Genomic DNA, 22,794 nt, shown 5'->3' on the forward strand with positions numbered 1-22,794 from the left:
GTGACAGCAGTTCTAGAAGTTGCTGGTGTAGTCAGAACCCTGGTGTTCTGTATGTCTGCATTGTTTAATAGAGTTGTAAAAGTGTTTTGACAGATTCTGGGTGGCTTGTGTTCTACTGCATTGTTGCTCTGGGTCTTTCCAAAATCTTGAATTAAGAGTTATGTTCATAACTTAGAGGCAACAATCAAGATTTAAAAATTCTAGATGGATTTAATGAAGTACACTAGCATGAATTCTGTATGTTGTGAACAGACACTTCAAAAGTAATGTTTTCATATTGCTTCCTCTTGTTCTTTTCTCTTTTTAAAATTAGGTTACAGGTTTGCAGGCTGCCTTAGCAAGTTTAGAGTACGGATATTCTAAGCAGAGCTCTGAGGCAAAAGGTAAAATATTCCCATCACCAGGCTCAGACTGGTTATGTTGTTTCTTTTTTGGTTGATGTGATGCATCTCAAAATAGTAAATCCAAAATACTTGCACTACGTTTTATCAGCTGACCTGATGTCTGAGCAGCAGTTTTATCATTTGAATATTTTATTCTGAAGTGTATTCACTAAAGAGAGTGAGACTGCTGAAGGCAATATGGAATATATGAGTAACTTGGAAGGACTTTGTCCTAGAAATCTATTTTGTGACTGATTTTTTACTGTATCTGCTGATATTCCCTTTTTTGTGTGTGTCCATGTGTTCTTTCCCAGCTCACCCTTCAGAAAGTATACATTTTGGTCTGGAAACATTTTGAAAATCCTGGTATTATGAATTCCAGACTCTCATTCTTACAGAAGATTGCTAAGATGATATAATACCTGCTGGAATAGTATCTGTATGGTACCACACTACTTCCCTGTGCAACTTTTACATTATTTTTTCAAACTCCATCAGGAAAACCCTAGCATCTCTGCTTTCCTAAGTAAATGAAGCTCATGCTATCACATTCTATGACAGCATCAATCCCACCAATAATTTTGAACCTATTTTTCTATGGCTGCTACATTGGATAGTAAGATAAGTTTCAAAGAAAACAGGTTGCCTAAATTCTCCTGAGAATAAGTGGGATGGTGCAAAAGGGATGTGGTGAGCTCCATCCTCTGACAACAGAGTATTCACGTGGCAAGGGGATGTGGCACCTGCCTTAGTCATGAGCAGAACTCCCATCAGAGAGAATTGTTTACTTGAAATTAGAGAACCCTACCAATACTATACAACTTCCATGTGAAGAATATGTTCCAATTATGGCAACTTCAATATCTGCTTGTTTTGTGGTTTGGGGTTTTTTTGGTTGGGCTCCCCGTTGTGTTAAATCCTAAACTTCCTTTGGCACTTGTGATACACCCCAGGTGAAAAGCCTTTGAGTCACCCCAAGCTTTGACAATCAAGCTTCATTAGTTCCCATATTCATGGAATTACTGTCATTGTGTAAAATTCCTCTAGAAAACACAAGGCTGAGACAAAGAGTAGTAGGCACATAAATTTATTTTGGGGTTTTTTTGGTGTTTGTAGTTGAGTGAAGAGGAAACATTGCCTTCATTTCCTATTAAGATATACTCTGGCTTGAGGATTTATAGTATGGGATTTTCCCCATGCTTGTGTTTTACAGTGTGGATGGATCTGTCTCCTTTTCATATTGCACATAATTTCATTTGTTGTTGGATTCTAAAAACACTCTCTGGCTGTTCAGTCTTATTTATTCTCCAGAAATCTTGAGAGCACTTTGTAATACCAAGAAGTGACAAGCAAGGGAGCCATTTGATAAATAATTATATAAAAAATCCCTTGTCAGTCTCCAACACAAATTAAGCTCATCAGCCACCCACATGCTTCTACAAGTCTTAATTTGCTTCATACCTTGGGTATCATAAATTAATCAGTATTTCAATTCATTTTGTTTCAGTGCCTTGTCCTCTAATACTACATAATTTTTATTGCCCTCTGTAGGTCATACTCATGTCTCAGTGGGTAATATTGTCTCTTTAAAATACTTTCTGCTGCCTCTTGAAAGGTGATCATATTCTTACTTGTGAGAGAGTATAACCCTGAGAAATGTGGATTTCTTGTGGATGCTGGAGAAATGCTTGCCTAAGTTTTCTCAAAATTCAGATTGCTGTTAGAGTTGGAAATCTGAGCTGTAAGGAGACTTCCAGCTGCAGTTTGCAGTCTGCTGGGCTGACTTCTGTGCATCGAGATGCTTGAGTTAGAGGACAGTGCACACCCAGAGTGGCAGATGATCCTTGGCCAAGCTGAGCTGCCCCTCCTGGCAGGTGTGTGCTTTCACTGCAGTGCAGAGCCTGAGGGAAGGAGGAGTGCTCTGCCCAGCAGCAGGGGATTGCCCTTCACTGCTCCTCAGGCTGCATTTGTCCCACAGCCTGACTTGGCTGGGGAACACCTGGAATGCTGGCTTGGCTAGAGGGCACTGAGAGTGCCTTTTAATTAGTTTTAGATTTGCTGAACTGTGAGGTTCTGCACATCTGCTCCAAGAAAGCAGGAGAGGAACTTTTTACAAGGGCATCTAGTGGCAGGACAAGGGGGAATGGCTTCATGCTGAGAGATAATAGGTTTAAATTAGGTATTAGGAAGAAATTCTTCCCTGTGAGGCTGGTAAGGCACAGGGTGCACAGAGAAGCTGTGGCTGCCCCTTCCCTGGAGGTGTCCAAGGCCAGGCTGGACAGGGCTTGGAGGAAGCTGGGATCTTGGAAGGTGTCCCAGCCCGTGGCAGAGGGGTGGAAGTGGATGAGCTTTAAGGCACCTTGCAACCCAAACCATTCTGGGATTGTGGGTTTGGTTTTAGGTTGGGGCTGCTTTTTTTCTCTCAGAGTCATATAGTGCAGAATAAAGAACAAAGGGGAACCTCTTAGTATTCACAGTAAGTTTGCATTGTAAATTTGTATCTGGCAGCTAGGTAGAAAAAATTAACAGTACTTAATTTTAGGGCAACTCGTCTTGACTTTATTACTCAGGCATTTGATGTGGGAGCTTTCATCCTGCTGCATTTCAAGCAATTGAAGATAGCATCCACAATACAGAGCATGTAATTTATTTACTAGCAGTTTTTGCTGTCTCACTGTCAGGCTGCTGTTCAGCTTTGTACAGAAATCTTTCAAGAGAAGAACATCTAATAATTTTTAAGACACCTAAAGAAACATAATTCTTGCCTTGCTTGTTTCAAATTGATATGAAGGACATGTGGTAGTTGGAGAGGAACTAGTTAGCAGTTATTTTTAGGACTTTGTCATCCCATGGGCTGGTTCTCTCTCTCTGATGCCCACTCAGAAATCAGCTCTGAAAAAAAATTGTACTTTGAGTTCAGATTACTTTTTAAATTAAAAGTAATGGATTTTTTTTTTCTTTTAAAGGAGATTTGCATTAAAAACAAATCTGTTTTAAATCTGGTTCTTCCTGGTAGGGTAGCAAGATCATACATAGAGGAATCTAATTATCAAAGTGATAGTGCTGGTATTTTATTCAGGATATTGGTATATACTTACAGAGCTTGCACTCTTCCTTACAGATCAAAACACAGTGTTAAGTGCTGCTCTGAAAAAAAAAAAACACCTTTTTGCCTGCAGGAGTTTAGCAGTGTTGACTGTGGCTTGCTTATAAACCTAAGTGAACACTGCTATGGCAGCTGGTTCTAAACATGTTCTAAAACTGTTCCTTGCTCAGTACTCTTCTTGTATTTTCTAAAAACAACAGCTGCTTATTTATTACCCAATTATATTCAGAAGTTGAACTCAATGAGTTCCTTTATTCATGGTTGAATTAACTCATTGCTAAGACTGTTAGCTGTGCTTTTCCTTTCCTTGATCTGATGCAGTTGCAGTTAGAAGGTCATGCAAAAAGAAATTTAAAATTAGCCTGGTTGTGGCCATTCCATGTGCAATGCAATTAGAATAGAAAAATCTTTGAACTTAAGCTGTTTACATCTAAGTGCAGCAGTTCTTTGGAACTCATTCTTTCTTTTTTTCATAATTACTGACTTTTAAAGCTCCAGAACTGTCAGAACACTGTTGCTTTATAGGTATGTGTATCTCAAAAGGACCAACAAACCAAATACTCTGTGAGCAGCATGGTAGTGGATAGCAGTTACTAAGTGAGTAGAAGGTTTTAGACTTACAAACCAATTTTGCTGTTTACTTTTCCTCAGAGAAAGTTATTATTCAGGGTATCTGTGACAGAAGCTTCAACTTTTGAAACACTGAGAATACATAAATACTAAAGTTTTTTAATCCAGCCATGGTTCTTTCCACCAGTTCCAGTTGTACTCAGGTTGGATATACAGGAAGGTTTTGTGTTGCTTAATCTGCTTTTTTTGCCGCAAGAGTGGAGGGAGTATTTGGGGTTTTCTCTGCTTTAAGCCATCAGATTTGCATTTTGGTGTAAAGGTCTTAATGAAACCATTTTGCAAGAGCAGTAATTTAGAAATGTGTAATGTGAAGTACATTTATTTCAGTCTGGATTTTAGCTGTATAATGTGTTCTTTCAGTCAGAGATTTTTTCCCAAAGAACTGGAGGGATGTGCCCAAATCCTGTTGGAAATCATTATTAGATTTTTTTCATGTACCCATGTATATCCAACAGAGCACTGCAACAAGATACAGGTATCCCAAAGGGCTGTGCTTGGTTTGTGGGAGCTGCCAATGCAAAGGCTGTCAGAGAGCAGTGTCCTTCCTGCCAGGTCGTGGCAGATGCCTTGTGCTGTACTCTTCATCCTATCCCTTCCAAGCTTTGATGATTTAAAGCTGGGTTAACCTGCTTAGGATTTCTTTGCTGAATTACCTATTCATCAGGAATTCCTTGTTTGAAAGGTGGGCTGGCAGAAAGTGCAGGGAAACAAAAGGAATTGTGGGCTGTAAATCAGAATATTGCATTGTGGTGGATAGTGGATAGGATGCAGTGAGTTGATGTTTCCTGTGGCTCTGAGAGATGTGAAAGAATGCATCCATTTCCCTGTGCTTCTCTGTTTGCTGCAAAATTATTGCATTTTTGGGGCCAAGTCTAGGCTACCCTTTAGATAAGATGAAATAATTTGTGGAACAGACATACTCATAGCCCTGGAATTCTTTGTATAGATGGCACAGTAACCTGAATATCTGCTTATTTTAAGTGGTGTTTCTTTGAGAATTTCACATGTCTGACTAATATTAAGTAAGGAGATTGCTTTTTATTTACTCTTCTGGAAGCTTTCTGATGATATTTTTGTTTGTTTTATTTTATGGCAGGCTGGGAGTGTATAGGGAAGAAAGGGTTTGAAGGTCCCACCCAGAAAGCTCTTCGGGAAGCCAGGCAGAAAAAATTCGTGGTTGTTGCAAGCTCTTCCTGTGATCCAGATGAAGAGGCAGAGAATATGGGCAACAGAGATCTAAAGGTATTGTGTTCTTTCCAGCTGTAAGAATCAGTCCTCTTTACACAGGTGAAAGGCACCTGTCCAATGTGATTAAAAGAAGTCCTGCTTAGCTGAAGTAAATAGGACAGGTAGGTAACAAGTTTAGGGTTTTTTAAATACAAGTTTCTATCACAATTAAATTTTCAGGGAATTACAGGAACTCTGATTAATTGAAGCTAGCAGTCTACATTTTGAGAATCCAGTCCTAGCAGAGGAGGAGCACTGGCTGTGAAGGCTTCTTGCTCTGTTGTATTTCTTTTGTAGCTTGAGAAATCCTGATGTGTTCCATAATGCTTGCAAACTTTTCCAGCATTTCATTCTGTTCCAGCTGGGACTAAAGGGGATGATATCTGCAAGGCTAAGGGCAAAAACCTGGTCATTTCCTAATAGTCAGAGCTTCTAAATCTGAGTATACCAGATGTGAGTTACTGCTTCAGTTTGGAAGTTGTACAAAATCAAAATTAATTCCTGATTGAGTATTTTTGTTTTATTGTGGGAAAGAATTTTTACTTTATTCCTATTGTTTTATTTATTGTGGTTGCATTTTGGGACTACATAACAATGCTTTTTATTTTTCCAAATTAGGGTAAACATTGTAATATCTAAGCTCCCAAAACTGTTACACTGCTTTATTTTTGTTTGAGAACTACAGTTAGAGTTTAAACTGTGACAAAAAGAGCTTTAGTTGATGATGATATAGTCAGAAGCAACCTCAGTCTTTCCCTGTCTTCACATGAATATGTTCATGGCAAATAATTTTTGCAGGTTTCTGTCTGGCCTTGCAAGAGCATTTCATCTGTTTCACTTTGGCAGTGCACCTCTCCACAGACAAACATACCATTTTAGTTCTGTTTCCATTCTTTTTTCTGCTCCTGAACCCTCAAATAAAAAAAATCTGTCTGTACCTCTTCTGTTGCTTACTGAAACATTTTTCACCATGTATAACAAATATTTCTCCATATTGTCCCCACACCTGTTAGTATCTGAGGCATGTGCCAGGCAGTCCATCTCCACTTTCCCTGATTTTCATGCAGTGGTGGAAAACTTCCATGCTCGACTCTTCGAGGTACCTCCTCTCTTCATTCTGACTTGTGAACAGATACCATTTCATAATCCAAGAAGAAATCATTTTTGTGTTTCTGTTTCTACTGAAGTCATCAGGATTTTTATGGAAAACTTCAGCAGAGTTATGCTTCACCCCCAAAATATAAACTCTGCACAGGTAGTGTGCCTGTCTGGCTCTTGTTTTTTGAAATTCATGAGCACAGTCAGTTGACTGGTTCTGGCAAGCATCTGTGTTTTTATAGATCTTGTGTTTCCCAGAGGAGTCCCACCTGAGGCCCTGATGTCTTTATTTAATCAATGGGTTGGAAAACTGTGCTAGTTCCAGAATTAAGGCATCAGAAAATAGGGGCATGTTTGAATTTTCCATGGCTAAGCAATAGTCTGAAACTTAAGGTGTGAGATTAGCATCTCTTCCAAATGGAACAATAGTTCTTTTTCACTTCACATTTCCTGGATCTATTATTTCTAAATATGTCCTTTCCCCAGTATAGGATTCCAGCTTGGATAGTTCATGTGGATAACTGCTTAGGATGTAAGAAATAAATGACAGAGGGAATAATGAATTCTAGAGTGCAAAGAGGTGAGTTAAAATTGGTTTTTAGACAGAAGAGACAGAACTCTGTCCTGTAGTGCACATTTATTGAACTACAGTTCTAATCCAATGTATTGAATTAAAATAGTGTGTTCTTATTCAAGTGTTTGGGTGTCTTAAGTGTTTGTTCCCATCAAAAAGGTAAGGTATAAAGGAGAGCCTTCCCTTCCTTAGGTGAATTTCTGTGATACTTGGAATCAACCTTGTGTGGTGTCTCATCTCCTCTGACCTATTATCAAACAATCTTTGAAGTTCTGCTCCGTGTTACGTAACTTAGATTCTTTCTTAAAATGATTCAATGTGAATGAACATGTCGAGTTTTCCATAAGTCATTTAAATGTTTTATTGGGAAGGGTAAAATTGATTTATACTTATTGAGATGATGATTCATTTAAATTCTCTTCATAACACAAAAGAACTAGGAGTAAGGGCATGAATTTGGTCAGTTCCATGGAGGTTGGTGAAGAATATATAGAAGAAATAAATGCAATTGAAATCCTGCATTCGCATGTGCATTCACAACAAAATAGAAAAAAAAAGAGAACAGAAGATGTGAAAAATCTAGGTAAAATTCACTGTCTGGTATTGTCAAGCCTGCTTCAGTAAAGGTAAGTGAACTTCTAAAGCTTACAAAAGTTTAGAGTGAACATGTTATCCAATTTATAAATTCAGGCACTTGGATTATATCCCTTTCAGTAAAAAGCCACTATATTGTCATGAGATTGTATCCTTGAGACAAAATTATAAATGTTTGTATTAACTGTACTGTTACATAGCAGTGAACTATGGTGATGAAAATGATTTAACATCTCTTCTGTGTCTGTAGCTAAATAGTGATCTAACAAATGCCTGTGCTTTTAAGTAGATGCAAATATGAGTCATAGCTGAGCTAGAACATTTACTTCAAGGGCAGACATATATTGTGTTACTGCAATATCCTGTAAAAGCTGGCATGTCATTTAAAACAGAGTCCCTTTGATGTGAAGTTTATCACTGAAACAGTTTATCACTGAAACAGTAAGTGAAAAAGGAACAGGATTTTTTTTTCTAAGACAATGCATTATCCTGATTTTACAATCTTTGTTATGAGACTGAATTAAACTGTAGTTACAGACAATTAGTCTAAACTATTTACATATCTGGCCCTTAATAAGTCAGTATCAATAGAGAAAGTAGTCATAGATTAAGAATGTGCATAGAGTACTACTTTAAACATTTAAATTAATTAAAATGCACTCACAGGTCATTAAAATTGTAGAGAACCTTTGATAATGTGAATTTCATTATGCTCTTGAAAAATTTCCTATTTTTATTCTCTCAGGTTCCTTTCAAAGTACATTCTATGTTTGATTGCTTTTAAAAGTAATCTTAGCAGGACAATTGCAGCTTCTTTATGTTCACTAAATTATATTTCTACATGTATTACAACCCAGTTTAATTTTCTCAAGTTTTACTTGCTGTAAAACTTTATCTAAAGGTGTGTTGGACATTTCTGGAGTTGAGGAATTATCTGTTTCAGTAGAACAGATTTTGCAATTATGGCCATTGTGTATAATGAAAATAGAGAAGTAAAATCCAGAGATCATACAGATATAGCTTTTGTAGTTAATAAGACTTTGGGTTAAAATATCACATGGATACATGTATTACACTGAAATTTCTCCTCAGTTCTATGGAAAAAAAAAGAACAAAATTTACAAGAACTGCTTTTCCTGTGCTCTCAAGTAGAAGGGGAGATGAAACCAAGTGATTACTTAATCAGACTATTGAGTTTGAATATAAATTAGCACAGGTGTATTGGGGACAGGGTTGGAAAGATGGTCCCAAAGTAGTTAGGAAGAGTCATAAATGAAACAGACAATCACTTTGTGTTTGTAATAATGTGGCTAAGAAAGCACTGATTTGCTATTCAGAAGAGAGGAGGTGACTGACAGATAATAGTGGGAATGCTTATTTCTACAGCCTTTCCCTGAGATAATAACACTGCAGACATGGAACTAAGAAAATTGATACAAGTTTCCCAAATATAAGACTACAGCCTAGAAAAAGGAAAAGAAAATATAATGTCTGTGTTTCAAATGAGATAAAAAGTAAAAGCTAAGACATCATAGATGAGATACTATAACTTACATTCCTAAGGAAGCTGGCATTGTATAACTGAATTTTTTCTCAATATCTGCAAAAAAGCAGGGAAAGAATTAACTGGGAAAATGGGTTTGCAAGTAAAAATTGTTTAAATCCAGTCTATATTGCATCCATGGAAGGATAAGAGGTACCATGGATAATATACAAGAGAACTTAGGTTTTAAAAAGACTTTGGATACTGTGTCACAGATTAATTCCTGTGAACAACTGTGGAAATTTGGCCTGACTTTTTTTTTTTTTTAATTAATGGAAAACAGATTAGGAACATGCAGATATACTGAAGAGGCTTTTTTGCAGGCATATATTGTCCTTAATGATCTGGAAAATGGAAGAGAAAATAAGCTGACAGAATTTGTAGACCAAGTGGCCTGGGTTTGGTGGGGCTGGAGCAGTGAGTGCAGCTGAGGACAGGAGTGGAATTTCAAAGCTGACCTCTTGGAGAACAGATCCAAAGAAATAACAGACAGTGTAAAAAGAGGTACAAAACTCTGCCTTTAAAAAATGATCCAATGTACAAATAGAGATCAAGAAGATTAGAAAGACTTGATCATTGGTTTTTCATTAGAGTGGGCTCTAGGGTATGTTGTGTAAAACAGGCTTAACATGAGTTGAAAGCCACATAATATTGTGGAATAGCTGAACACTGCTGCAGTGTAAACCAGGAATAGTGCCTGGAGCATGTGCAATATTCCTCTTGCTAATTTCACATGGCACGTGGCTTTGGCTGCAGTTTTGTGTGCAATCTGATCACAGCTCTTCAGGAGACAAGTAGAGCATCTATACCAGAGCAATAAGAATGATTAGAAGTCTATTAGAAACTTTCAAAGAAAGGGTGAAAAGTGAAATTGGGTAGTCTACAGAAAAGAACCCTAAGGGGAAACAGGCTGCATCCTTAAAATAGAAAAGAGTTCTGTTTAAAAAATCAGAAATAAAACCAAAAGCAAATCCAAAATTGCAAAACAACTCGTTAGAACAAGTAGCAATAAAGTAGAAATTCAATAAGAGTCACTCAGAGTACAGTGGGTGTTAAGCAGCAAAGAAAATGTATATCCTTAGACTATGATGCCTCTTTCCTTCTACTTAAAGAATTAATGTTCTGTGACTCAGATGGATAGAGTATGATCCAAGATTAACTGGGTGTAATCTAAAATGTTCCCTTTAGTTGGTTTTGATGGAATTTAATTTAAAAGAATTACATGTTTTGTTAGGCAATTCTGTGCTTTTTTTAAACAATACTTTTGCTGTGGACTTGAAAATGGTAAAAAAAAAGCTGCTTTTTGAGGGGAAATTAATGCATTTTAAAAAAAATTGCCCATTATATTGTGTAATGTAATAGATAATGTGATGATGGCTGTAGTTTTAGGATTTGCTCAAATGTCTTTAAAGATGTTGGGCCTACATGGAGTAAATGAGAAAATGCTTCAGAATGTTAGCTACAAATAAAGCTATAGAGGAAATACTCATTCAGTTGCAAGACCAAATTATAAAGACAACTTATTATAGAATTTTCCATCTACCTTTGCAGCTTTGTTAAATGGAGACATCCAATGCCTTGCATTTTTAGTAGTAAAATTGATGCTGGTAGGCAATGGTACTTGATAAAAAATACCTCACAGAGCATCCAAAGCGTTTTCTTTGAGCTGAAGAACAAGGCTTATTTTGAGTCACTGCATGCTGCCAAGAATAATAAAGTAGCAGGCCCCCAAGATGGAGAACCAACACAGAAGGTTTTTGGGAAGTAAGCTGCATTTGATTCTAATTCTAATTGTACATAGGTTTTGAACTTCAATAATGACATTTTAGAACAGACTGTGAATCTCACTCTTGCTATAGTCACTTGGAAAAACTGCTGATAAATAATAAAATTACTGGGTTTTGTATGCAGATATCCTGAAAGAGGGATGTACTGAAATTGTATTTAATTGAAGAAAAATCCTTTGTGTTCTCTTTGCAGAGAAGATGGAACAGATATTTAAAAAAATGCCATAAATGCCAGACTTTAAAATGTTTGGTTTTCTTTGCTTTTGCAAACACCTGCTGCTGTCTTCCTCAGGACAGACAAATGGAGAGAGTAAGGAGGGTTTCCTTTATCCCTCAGAGTTCCTGCAGCTCTTTGCCTCATTCAGGTTGGGCTGTAGGATGGGATTTGGCTCTGCCTGAGGTCGGAGAGAACTTTGCAGAGGCACCAGAAGCTCCCTGCAGACCCCCCCAGAGCAGGAGGTGGGATGGTGCTTGCACAGCTGCTGGTCACGTCAGCTCTGTTGGCCTTTGAGACCATAATTGAGCAATTTCATTAACTCAGGACCAACACTTTGTTTTCCCTTTAATTAAAGTGTCAAGACCTTAACATTTCTCTTGGAAACCAGGTGGGAGTTGTGGGGGGAAGAAGAGGAGAAAGGTTTAGTTGTGTTTGTTTGTTCACTGACAGGTGTTCAGTGCTTACAGCCCCCGAAGGGAATTCTGCCAGTAGAACGTCTCTAACTGTGCAATTCCAGTGCTCTTTGGAATGTTCACCTTCTGCCAGGATCCCTGTTTCTTTCAAGGAAGCAGAGGCACTAACTAGCAGAATGTGTAGAATGCACTACACAAGGCATAAATAGTGGTGGGTACCTCAGTTACAATGCTATTGGTGCAAATTTCATTTCACTTGAAAAAGGTCCGTGGTTTTTAGGAAGTGCTTTTTCTTGTGTGAGACAAAAAAAAAAATCTAAATTCCACAAAAGGCCTATTTCCAATTATAATTCTTCTATTTTTTTTCCAAGGTCTGTTTCATAATGAAAAGTAATGCAGGAGTTGGTAAGAGTTGTGTAATAATTTGGAAACTCTTTATACTAAATTTTAATTTTCAAATCAATGATTTGCTTGGTGGTTTTGGGTATTGATAAAACACATAAAAGTGTTAGTTGTGATTGAAACATGATTGCAAGTCAAAATGTTCAGAATGATAATTGTATTTGAACTGGGTAAATAATCACCACTGTTTTAAAAGGAGTGTTCTTCCAGTCTGTTGTTCAGTGATTAACTGTAGCTTGGTATTCATGGATGTGGCTAAAAAGGCAATACATGAACTACTGTTTGATATACTTAACAAAAAAAGGCAGATTAAATGAGGCCAAACTTATTGCTAATTAGGTTTTTTGTTGTTTTTTTTTTTCATTTTAATCTAGTTCAGCTTAAGTTATTAATGGAGAAAACTAGATCCCTTTCAAATTAGTGAAATGTGATTGAAATATGAAGTAAGAGCTCAGACCCCAAAATCTGGAGGGAAAGGCTCAGGTGCTGACGGTGCTATTTATATTTTAAATTAACTATTCTGCAGTAAGTTATGGATTTTGGTGTTTCAATCTTTTTTTCCAATATTTAAACAAAGCTTTTGCATATGTCAACATCACTTTAAGGAAAATGAAATTCAACATTAGCATTTAGTTTTCATGGTAACAAATCTCTAACATACCCTAAGAGCTCTGGCACTGCTCACAGTGTTCAGGGCTGTTTGTCTTGTATATTCAAACAGCACTTCTGGGAGTGGAAAGTAAAATCTTAATTGCTTCTGTTTGAATACAATGAAATGAAATAAAATACTAAGTCTTTACTCCAAACAGTTTATGAATTAATAATCAGAGCATTTCCTCCAGAAAATGTGACACTGTTTCATTGGAGTGTCACATACTATAAGATAATGTTAATGGGTCACAGGCCTCTTTGTAATTGCATTTCCAGTTTGAATCCAGGCTTGATAATGATTAAAACTAGTTGTTGTATAATCATGGATCAGTTGATCTCACCTGCTCTTACACTCAGTAAGCAAAGGGCAGCCTCTGTCAGCAGGGAGGCTGTGGTTGGGCAGATTGGTGCTGGAACCCAGCCTGAATGATGTCTGTACAGGTGGGCTTTTACACCAGAGGAGCAGAAATAATTCATGTGATGCTCACACAAGGAAGGCAATTCAGATTTGTTTCCACTACATGGAACCACTTTGTGAAGCATAACTGCTAAACAATTTTGTGAACACATTAGGAATCTTCTCATATTCAAATTTGTTTTTTTCAGAAGTGCAGTTTAAGGTCTCACTGTGGAGTTTGGCCATGATCTCTGAGCTTGGGAGTTAAAAAGCAGAATGAGTCAAGTGGTTTCACAGCTCATTCAGAAGAATGCTTTTTCTCCTGTTACCTTTCTGAAGTCCTCTCTCTGTCACTGTGATATTTTATGAAAAATCCCTTCACCAGGATTTCTTCTCCTGGGAAGCTGGGAAGCTTCAGCTTCTCCATGTTTTGCTGCTTTGGATATCATTTGGAGAATTGTTTACTCAACATATGTGGATTGTTTTAATTTAATAGCCAATCCCTGTCCAGCTGTATCGAGGCTCTGAGGAGTCACAGGTTTTTATTATCATTCTTATCTGGCCTTCTGATGTCTCTTTTCTCTTTCTTTGGTATAGTTTTAGTATATCACTTCTTTTCATATAATATCATAAAATAATAAATCAGCATTCTGAGAACTTGGAGTCAAATTCTCATCTCTCACCACATCCTAGGGACCCTCACAACACCACAACACTCTCTCCTCCCTAGCAGCTCCCCTTCTCTTTCCTACCTCTGCTCTTTGTAAATTCTCTAAATCCTTTCAGTTAAGGTGCTGAATGACAAAGTTTGAACACACAAGTTTGAAAGCCTGGTTGCAGAGTTCTGTTACTCAGAACAAAGGCCACACCTTGCAGATGTGACAGCAGAACGCCAGATACTCAGTGCACAGTTACAGTTTGCATTTCTTTTGTATGTTTTACACCATAGCTCTGTATTTATTGTTTCCATTGTTTCCTTGTGTATGCATAGTTCAGATAATGTGCTATATACATCAAATTAACCAAAGCAGATCAGCCAGTCAGACATTTACAATTTACTAGAAACCTGAAGCTGTTTCTATTTTTGCAGCAATCCTTTACTCACTGTACAAAGCAAATCTCCCTCATGTTTCTGTAGCACTTGCAAAGAAATTGTTCTCTTGAAGCTGTACAGCAAAACGTGAGATTTGCTGTGATGTAAATTTTTCAAGAGTTCATTTCCACAAAAAAAAAAAGAGATAAACAAGAAAAAAATCACTATGAAAATCAGAGTTCATAGTATTTAAAAAATCTATAACCATTTAAAAAGATTTAGTTTACCAGTGGTACTAGTTAATGTGAAAATTTCTACACTATATTTCCAGACTTCTGGTGTGTAATAATTACAATTTTTTAAAAATTCTCTTTAGATTACTTAACTCTTGTAAGTAATTTAGGAACAATGCATATAGTTGTGACATGTCAGTCTGGAAAGGATGTTAGCAGCAGTAGAGGAATTCACAGGCCTCCTTCCCACTTGGTGTAGAAATTGTTCTATGCTTCAAGATTTACGTGCCCTGGCTTGAACCCAGCAGACAAATAATCAAAGAGCAGCACACAGTTGTGGTAATGCAATACTTAAGAATACTCCAATTGTATGTTTTGACATACATCTCAGGGTTGCTTAATGTGAAAATACTGTCCTTGGTTTTTCAATATTGCAAATGAGAAAAATAGCAGTGAAGATAGAGGTGGAATAGGAGATATTGTTGCTTTTTAAAATTATCCTTTGAGAGAGGAATCCTCATTTTGAGTATATGTTACCTGGATTTTTTAATGTACAGTCAGCTGTTGAGCAATTGGTTTTCTCCAAACAATACTAATTGGAAAGAGGTGTTCTCTTGAGTTTCAGGCTAGAAGACTTTGGCAGCTGTTTATTCTGCTGCTCCTGTTCTGTTGTTGGCTAAACTTCCCTTGATCTGACCCTGCCCCTCCAAACTCATGGTTCATGATCAATTCCTGCCTGCCACGAAAGCTGTGAAGAACAGTGTGTGCAGGCTTGCTTTGATCTCAAAAATCCACCCAGGCTAAAATAATCTGGGAAATAACAATGAAGAGAAGCTGATAGGGCTTTGTTGGAATAATTTTTTATTCATAGAGTTTTGTTCTATTTTAATGAAAGACATCCTATTATCTACTAATTAAGTGTTTTATTGCACAGTTTATAAAAAGAGTGAAAGGGGGGAGTCTGACAATATTTAGAGCATGTTTAAGGATAATTGGAGAGATCTTGTGTTGTATTTGATAACTCCTGTATTGTTTTTAAGAACACAACCACACAAGCCAATACACTCACATATTTTGTTACCCTTGGTGCGAAGTTAACTGATTTTTGTTCTGGGAGTCATAGCAAGGGGCTCTTTACAGTCTTTGTAGTTTATTTCCATTTTTGTCAGGATACACAGTGAGTAAGCTTCAAACCACCATCTGGTGATGTGTGAGTGGAGAGCTTCAGTGGCAGAAGAAGATGCTGGCTGTGCCAAGGCTGTGGCTGGGAGCTTAGTCAGAACATGCCAACACCTGTGCAGGGGACTGTTCTTATCAGCTGTGTCAGCTACTCTGCAAGGCTCCAGACTGGCTCACATTTTATACCTTTTGAAGTGGTCCTTGTCTGTTTCTTTGTATTAAAAAGTTTGGGTTTTTAAATTTGTAAACATCAGGGAGGCTTTTAAATTAGAGATTTGGGGGTGTCAGTGTTGTTTCTTACGTTACAAATGCTGAGTTTGTTGCTTTTATGTAAGAGCTGAAATGAGGGATGTGGGACTCCAGGTGGCTCTTCCAAAGGCAGTTTATTCCATCCAAGATGTTGCAGCAGTCCAGCGTGGTGGGTGACAGAGCCTGTGCCTACAGCTGTCAGCTCCAGCTGCAGGCAGGCCTGGAGACCCTTTGGTTTAGGTTACAAATGCATTATATACTTTTCTTTGCTGAGCACCTTCACACAGAAGAACCAATCTATACCTTAACTTTTACCTATAGCCTATCAAAACTACTATAATTACCATATTCATGTTACTATTCTTCAATAACTAAAAGTTAGTATATTACAGTTTAAGCCAGAAGTTGTTTTTCAGTTTTCTTGCAGTGGAAAATTCTGAGACCTTTTTTCTACTTGCAACATTTGCTGCCTTGTTTGCCTGTGCCATCTTTCTGCTTGGTAAAAACATCTTGTTTGAGGTGGGTTTATCCTTTGCTCTAAGTCATAAAAACCCCTTCTAACTAACACCCTTTGCCTCCTTGGTTACCCAGTAAGATGGCTCAGCAATTCTTTTCTTTTATATCAAAACTTGCTCCCATCTCTCTTCCTTCATCAGACTTTACATTCAAAAATCTTTCTGCTAAACATACATATCTGTGAGAGTTTATTGTCAAACTTTTGTCCTTCCCAACACTTTTAAAGATCTTTTTCCTAATTGAATTAATTAATTGTGAATTTCCTGGTAGAAGTAAGTTAGTGTAACAAAGGTAATGAGAGGAAAAAAGGAAAGGGTAACCTTTTTGCCCCCCTTTGCAGCCAAATGTATTTGGGCATCACTTTAATTGGATTGTTCCAGCCATGGTACAGCTGAGATTGGATTTCATTAGTGCTTGTTTTTTGGTGAGTCTGTATCAACACTAATTTGGCTATTATTTTTAGCTACACAGGTATGTGCCTGTGAGAGGTTGATGCACCTGTAGTCTGCATTTTCTTCTTATAGATGCACACCCAGCCACGGAATGCTATTTACCAAGGGATTTTAACCTTTCAGATACTTTTTTTTCTCAAAATAGTGCCCATACATTTAGCAGTTATTAGTATTTCAAGCTCTGCAAAGGTGTTCAGGTTCCCTGCCATGGAAGTTAGTAGGAATAGGTCATGGAATGATTGAGTGCATTGAGCTGGGAGGTACATGAAATGCCTAAATGCTTTTGAGAATTTAGGGCTTAAGACTGGCTGGATAATACTGACTGATAAATTTTCTAAGCTTAAATAGCCAGCTTCTGTTTAGAGTCAGCTGTCATTATATAGTGTTGCACTGTAAATTAATTTTCTCTAGTAATTAGTATCAGATTAATCAGTTAAACAGATCTAATGTTGCCAATGACAAGGTTCCAATTTCCTGCCACTATTTTCTCCCTTCTTTCATTCTTTGCAGAAAAGAATCCATTTTCCTGGTGGTACTTGTTTTCTCCAGAAATGATGAGGTGGACAGGATGGCTGTGGTTCAAATCCATGCTCTTCAGTGCCAGGGAAGCTGGATATGCATTAGCATGTGTGAGGCACAGGATCTGCTGGGCTTAGATCAGTATGCTCCAGGACATCTTTTCCCATTCACTCCAGAGTACATGACAATTTCTGGGGGGAATTTCAAGTTCGGGATGATTCTTACAGAATCCTCACAGCCTTTCTACATCTGTGACAGAATGCTGCTGGAATTGCAGAGGAATTCAGAAATAATAAGTGTAGGCTTATTGAACAATGGTCAGAATTTGTCTGCCTCTAGAGAGGACTTTCATAGGGTGCCTTTCCTCTACAGTTATCCTCTGAACATTGTGTTGAAGGGTTTTCTCCAGTCCTGCTCAGGTAAGGCAGTTTGGGGTGTTTGGGTTTGAGAAAGCTGTAATTCTGTTGCTGTGATAAAGACATTGCTCTGTGAATTACTGCATTTTGCCTTTCTGCTCAAGTGTGCATGCCAGCTCCAAGTACATACATACATACATATATATATATATATAGATAGATAGATATAGATATATAGGTATATATTAGGTATCAGTGCAAAAATAGTGGGTTTTATATCTGCACCTTCCATGCAGTGGTTTTTCTGTAGAAATTTGAAGTGCTGCTCTCAGCTGTTACTTTGAAGTTTGCTCTTTATGGTTGTTTCTTCCCCCCAGCCCTCTGAGGAAATATCCAGGTAAATCTGTGCTGTTTCATCCCCATGTTCTTTGTGCATTGTTCTGACTGAAATGTTTCAATCCTCTAATTAAGAAGAAAAACCCCTGAAATTTTCAAGTGATTTTGATTTTTCTGTAATTGTAGCAGTGCATCTTCTGCTTTGTTTTTTAAATTTTCTTTAGATTCTGAGTTAGAAAAGGAAATTTTTGGAGAGACTGTACCCATCAGCCTCCAAAAATGTGTCTAAGCCCTACTGAAGTTACAGGCACACACAAATAGTGTGTTTGCATTTGCAGTAATATCTTGGGTGAAAAAATCCAATGTAGCTTAATTTAAGCCTGGAAATATGGAGTTAGGACCCCACTTCTCAAACATGATTAATTAACCTCTATTAATTAGGCTCTTGCAACGTTATCTTTTTATTTTTTTAATGATTTCTGATTCAGTTTCACTGTAGGGTCCCCTCAATGCAGTGACATGGCTGACTTTCAGTACAAGACTTGGCACCAGGGAAGGAACTAAAAGTTTTTTAGTCTTGATACTTTTTTGGATAGTTTGTTAGTAATTGAATATAGAATAGGTGTTTTTATAAGAGACTTCTTAATTTTAAAATGGGTTTTCTTTTAAATGTTTTTGTTCTGAATAAATGCAATAGTTTGAAGAAACTACTGGTCAGAGTATAATCCTGAGAGAATGATCAGAGATGCCATAACCCCTTTTTTCATTACCACTATATATTAAGTATAAGTTTTTTTCCACTCCAGGGTAAGGATGTGTGCCTTTAATTGTAGGAATGATGGAAATTGAGAGGAATGATGTTTGATGTGTTTGTGAGCATTACTTTATGTAGTTGAGCTGCAGTGCTGAATGGGCCCTCTTGTTTTCTTCCATAGCACAACCAAAAAAAAGAGGATCTTTAATATCTAAGAAATTGCCAGTGTGATTCCAGTCAAATTCTCCTTCTGGTCTGGAGGCAGAGTATTACTGAATTTTTCATCAGTTAGGAGCTGGAAGCTGGAGACTTTATTAGGATTTCCTTCAGGGCATGTACTAAGGCAGTCCAGTGGTGCAGTTTATGGCATAAACATTACAGGCTTTGTATCAGATGTGCAGTAATAGCTGTGATCACATAGGAAAGTTGTTTTTAAACAACTTTAAATGCTCTTAGTAACTGCAGTTCCTTCAAGTGGAAAATGTGATGGTGGTTTTCCAGATTTACTCTTGGCAGATATTGCCTTCAATACCTGCAGAGGGGAGGCAGAAGCACAAGAACAAGAAATGAGGTGTTGATGTGACAACTGAGGTAGAAATGAAAGATAAAAGAAGGAACTGACAGATGGGGCAGAACACTTTGAACCACATGCTAGTGGGAGAGGGACTTAAAATAGGAAAGGTGGCAGTGCAGGTTCTCTCTTTGTACATGGCTGGAATAATTATGTTGCACAGAATTTTCCATGTAGCATGGAAGTACCCAGGAATGCATGGAAGCTGGAAAGGAAGTAAGAGTGAAAGTTTAGGAAGAACATGGCTGATGGCTGTGAACTGCAAGTCAAGAAGGAATGAGGCAATGATACAGATTCTAGATCATAAATAAGGGGAGAGAAGATTATGGTTTAGAGTTTTAGAGAACAGAAAGTAGAGGGGAAAAAAAGCAAGTTAATTTGTGAGTGGAAAGGGGTAGTGGAATTTATGTGTTGTGAAATCAACAAAGAATGATAGGATTTCTGAAACAGGAAGAACATTGGCAAGGGAAATGTAATTTGCCTACTCCTTTCAACTTGGGTTTGCACTAAAGAGGAATGTGTTCATGTGGATTGTTATCCCAAGATAATAATCTTGGGATAACTAAAGTCACAGAGAAGGGTGCCAGGAAGATCAGGTAGGAACTGGACATTTACTAAATGAAGGTTATTTCATACAATACTAGTTGGAATGAAATTCAGATTTAGAATTAATTATATTTGTGTGTTATTGAAGGGGATAAGGGAGAGTCCTCCCTGCTCAGGCATATTCAAAAAGTAGATAGACATAATTGTATGGGCAGGGAATCGGGGATCAAGGGAAGGTTTGAACCCCTGTACATTCTCAAAAATTGGGAAAATTAAAAGAAAAAGCCTTTGCTAGAGGAGTAGATGGAGGAAACAAAATTAATAATTTATTACATAAGGATAGTTAAAATAAATTGAAAGGGTACTTTCCTAAAAAGCTTGGAGATATGCCCTGTTTGCACCATTTACTTATTTGAGTTTTCTTCAAACTGATTTTGCATGGTGCTAGGCCCTGTGTGCTCTACTGCAGAATTCCTTGGAGTATTTGCTTCTAAGGCTGCTTTTTCCCACTAGCATCTCACTCCTCATACCTCCAGATTGGTTTGTTTTTATCCAGAGTTATCTCTAGTAATGGCCCATGAATTAGAATGGAGGGGTGCAGCCTGTGATCAGACAAATTGTCGGTTTTTCTGGGTGTTTTTGGGCTGTATCCCTTTCTGTTGCAGATTTCTGGTGGTGTCTCTGCAAGCATCAGGCTGAAAACTGTGGGCAGTGAATTCTGTGGGGTCTTACCCACTTGTGTCTCAATCCTGGCTGTACCATCACTCTCTGAGTCCACATAGAAATATTGATAGATAGCTATCTTAAGAATTAGTAATGCACACATTCTTCACACTCATCCCATGCTGTAGCTGCTGGTGAGTGAAATTTGACATCTCCAATAGAAGTTTTGCAAATATGGCAGTGCCCAAGTGCCTAAATTTAGAATGAAATTGCAAGTTGTCTTGAATTTCGCTATGGATGAACAGTTGGGAAGAATTGGTTTCAGATATTCACTCTGACTTGGCCAGAGAGGATGGAACAGAGAACTTCTGCATACAAACAGCTTTGAAGAGATACCAAAGAAAGACAAAATAGCCCCTAGTTCTATCTCAAACTTGTGTGGGTTTGAGGGGCTAATGGTAATAAAAAGCAATAAAAACTGCTACTTACATTCTTTCTAAGGATAAATGATTCTGAATACAGAAAAAGAACAGATCCATTGGGTAAACAATTGCTGTTTGTCAGAGTAAAATTCATTTTAGGTGCCCATGCCATCTGTCCTAACCCACATGAACAAATTGCCTTTCTGTTGAGAGTACATGGGCTAGGTTTCAAGAATTGAATAAAATCTTGTAGTTTCTGCTATCCCACTTGAAAGCTCAGTGTTTCAATTTTGTAGCTTGGGAGTCAGGTGGTGATAAACTTATTCTGTTTTTTTGTCTCTTTCTGTTGTAAAAAAAATTGTCGCAGGGAGATTGTACCAGCAATCTGTGGTTACTTTCAAAACTATATTTACAATGTAAAAAAGTGCCTCAAGAAATGGAGAACCAAAATAATAGAACTGAAAACTATAAATAATCAGCTACAATCAATGCAAATTATCCCATGATTGTAGAAGATACAGTTGTGGAATTGTACAAAATCAACATAAATAATGTTGCTAGTATGTTCAAGTCAGACATGAAGCCTTAAATGGAGAATAATCAAATGTATTCAGAGATTTTTTTTCTTATAAACAATTTAGCATTTTTGAATGTGACTTGGGGGAAAAAAAGAATCTCAAAAATCTGATTTGGGTTTGAGTTAGTTACTGATAAATTTATCAAATGACACACTGGTGAGGTCTTTTTCCATGAGGAGGGGAAGTTTGGGTCATTTGGTAAACGAAAGAGAAACAAAAATACACTTTTTAAAATGTGCTTTTAAAGTTCACAGAATCATAGAAGAGTTTGGCTTTGAAGGGACCTTTAAAGGCCATTTAGTCCAACTCCCCCTACATTGAGCAGGGTAATCTTCAACTAGAAGAGGCTGAATTAGGGCATTCTTCATCATTGACTGTGACAAAGGGAACAAAATGTACTCTTAATAGCAGTGTTTACTTAGCAGACAGAAGTAGAAGAGAATTTAGTAGATGAAAATTGAATCTAAGGACATTCTGGGTTAGAAATAGAGTTGCTTTTTAATAGAGAATGTATTTAGGCATTTCTCAAATGTACTGGCAGTTACAGTCATTCATTCAGCCTTGAAAAAATTGATAATTTTTAAATAATGTTTTTTTTTAAAAGCAGTGTGTAGCTCAAGTAGAAATTTAGTTTAGGGAAGTGCAGAGGCCTGGGTTTTATGTGGTCCAAAATCATGGACAGACTACAGACATTTTGGGTCTGGTTTCATAATCTGCCTTCCTGGATCTGGAGCAGACTGACTTCATCCCACCTTCAGGCGCTTTTAGCAGTTTCAGTTTCACTACTGGCATGGTTGTGAAGTCAACCTGGCAGAACCTCTTTCATATTCTGCTGTATCCCCTTCCTGCAGTGCTGCAAATATTTCTGGTGGTTAACAGTGATAGATAACCAGCTTTATCACTGTTTGATAAAGTACTTATTGCTTACAAGTACAGTAATCAATTAATTAGCTCTTTATTATAAAGAATCCATTTCTCTGCACTATTGACAAGCTGATAGCTTTGTACCTGCATGTCAGAGTACTCTTACAGCTTTGTTTTCATTATTTCTCATTATGTGGAGCTTGGGATAATGGTTACTGGCTGTCCTGAAATGGAGTCAGGATGATGAAGTGCCTGGGGGGGGAGCATGGACGGCATCTGTAAGGCATAATTGCAAATAAATCAATAACTAATGGCCCCTGAATGTGTTTACCAGTTCATTGTAGTGATGTATGGACCCCTGCAAACCCTGGGTGCCTTATAACAGTTATTGAGATGATTACAGTGGGTACTTTGGCCCTGGCAGAAATTAGTGTATCCAGGCTACTGAGAATATAAACACAGTTTCTGAGCTTCCCGACAGTGCCTGAGAAGCAGAATAGT

At 37.6% G+C, this 22,794-nt stretch overlaps 1 protein-coding gene across 1 annotated transcript in view; it reads left to right on the forward strand.

The window, feature by feature from the left end:
• The window catches only part of SPAG16 (sperm associated antigen 16), a gene marked incomplete at its 5' end in the record, with an annotated part of 363,040 nt that overhangs the window by 21,068 nt on the left and 319,178 nt on the right, over positions 1-22,794 (forward strand). The window contains 2 exons of the mRNA XM_084209553.1: positions 314-383; positions 5,216-5,361. Of these exons, the coding sequence (XP_084065679.1) occupies positions 314-383; positions 5,216-5,361 (216 nt within the window). The remainder of the gene's footprint in view (positions 1-313; positions 384-5,215; positions 5,362-22,794) is intronic.

The sequence above is a fragment of the Fringilla coelebs genome, assembly GCF_963513975.1.
Source record: "Fringilla coelebs genome assembly, chromosome: 7".
Lineage (NCBI taxonomy): Eukaryota > Metazoa > Chordata > Aves > Passeriformes > Fringillidae > Fringilla > Fringilla coelebs.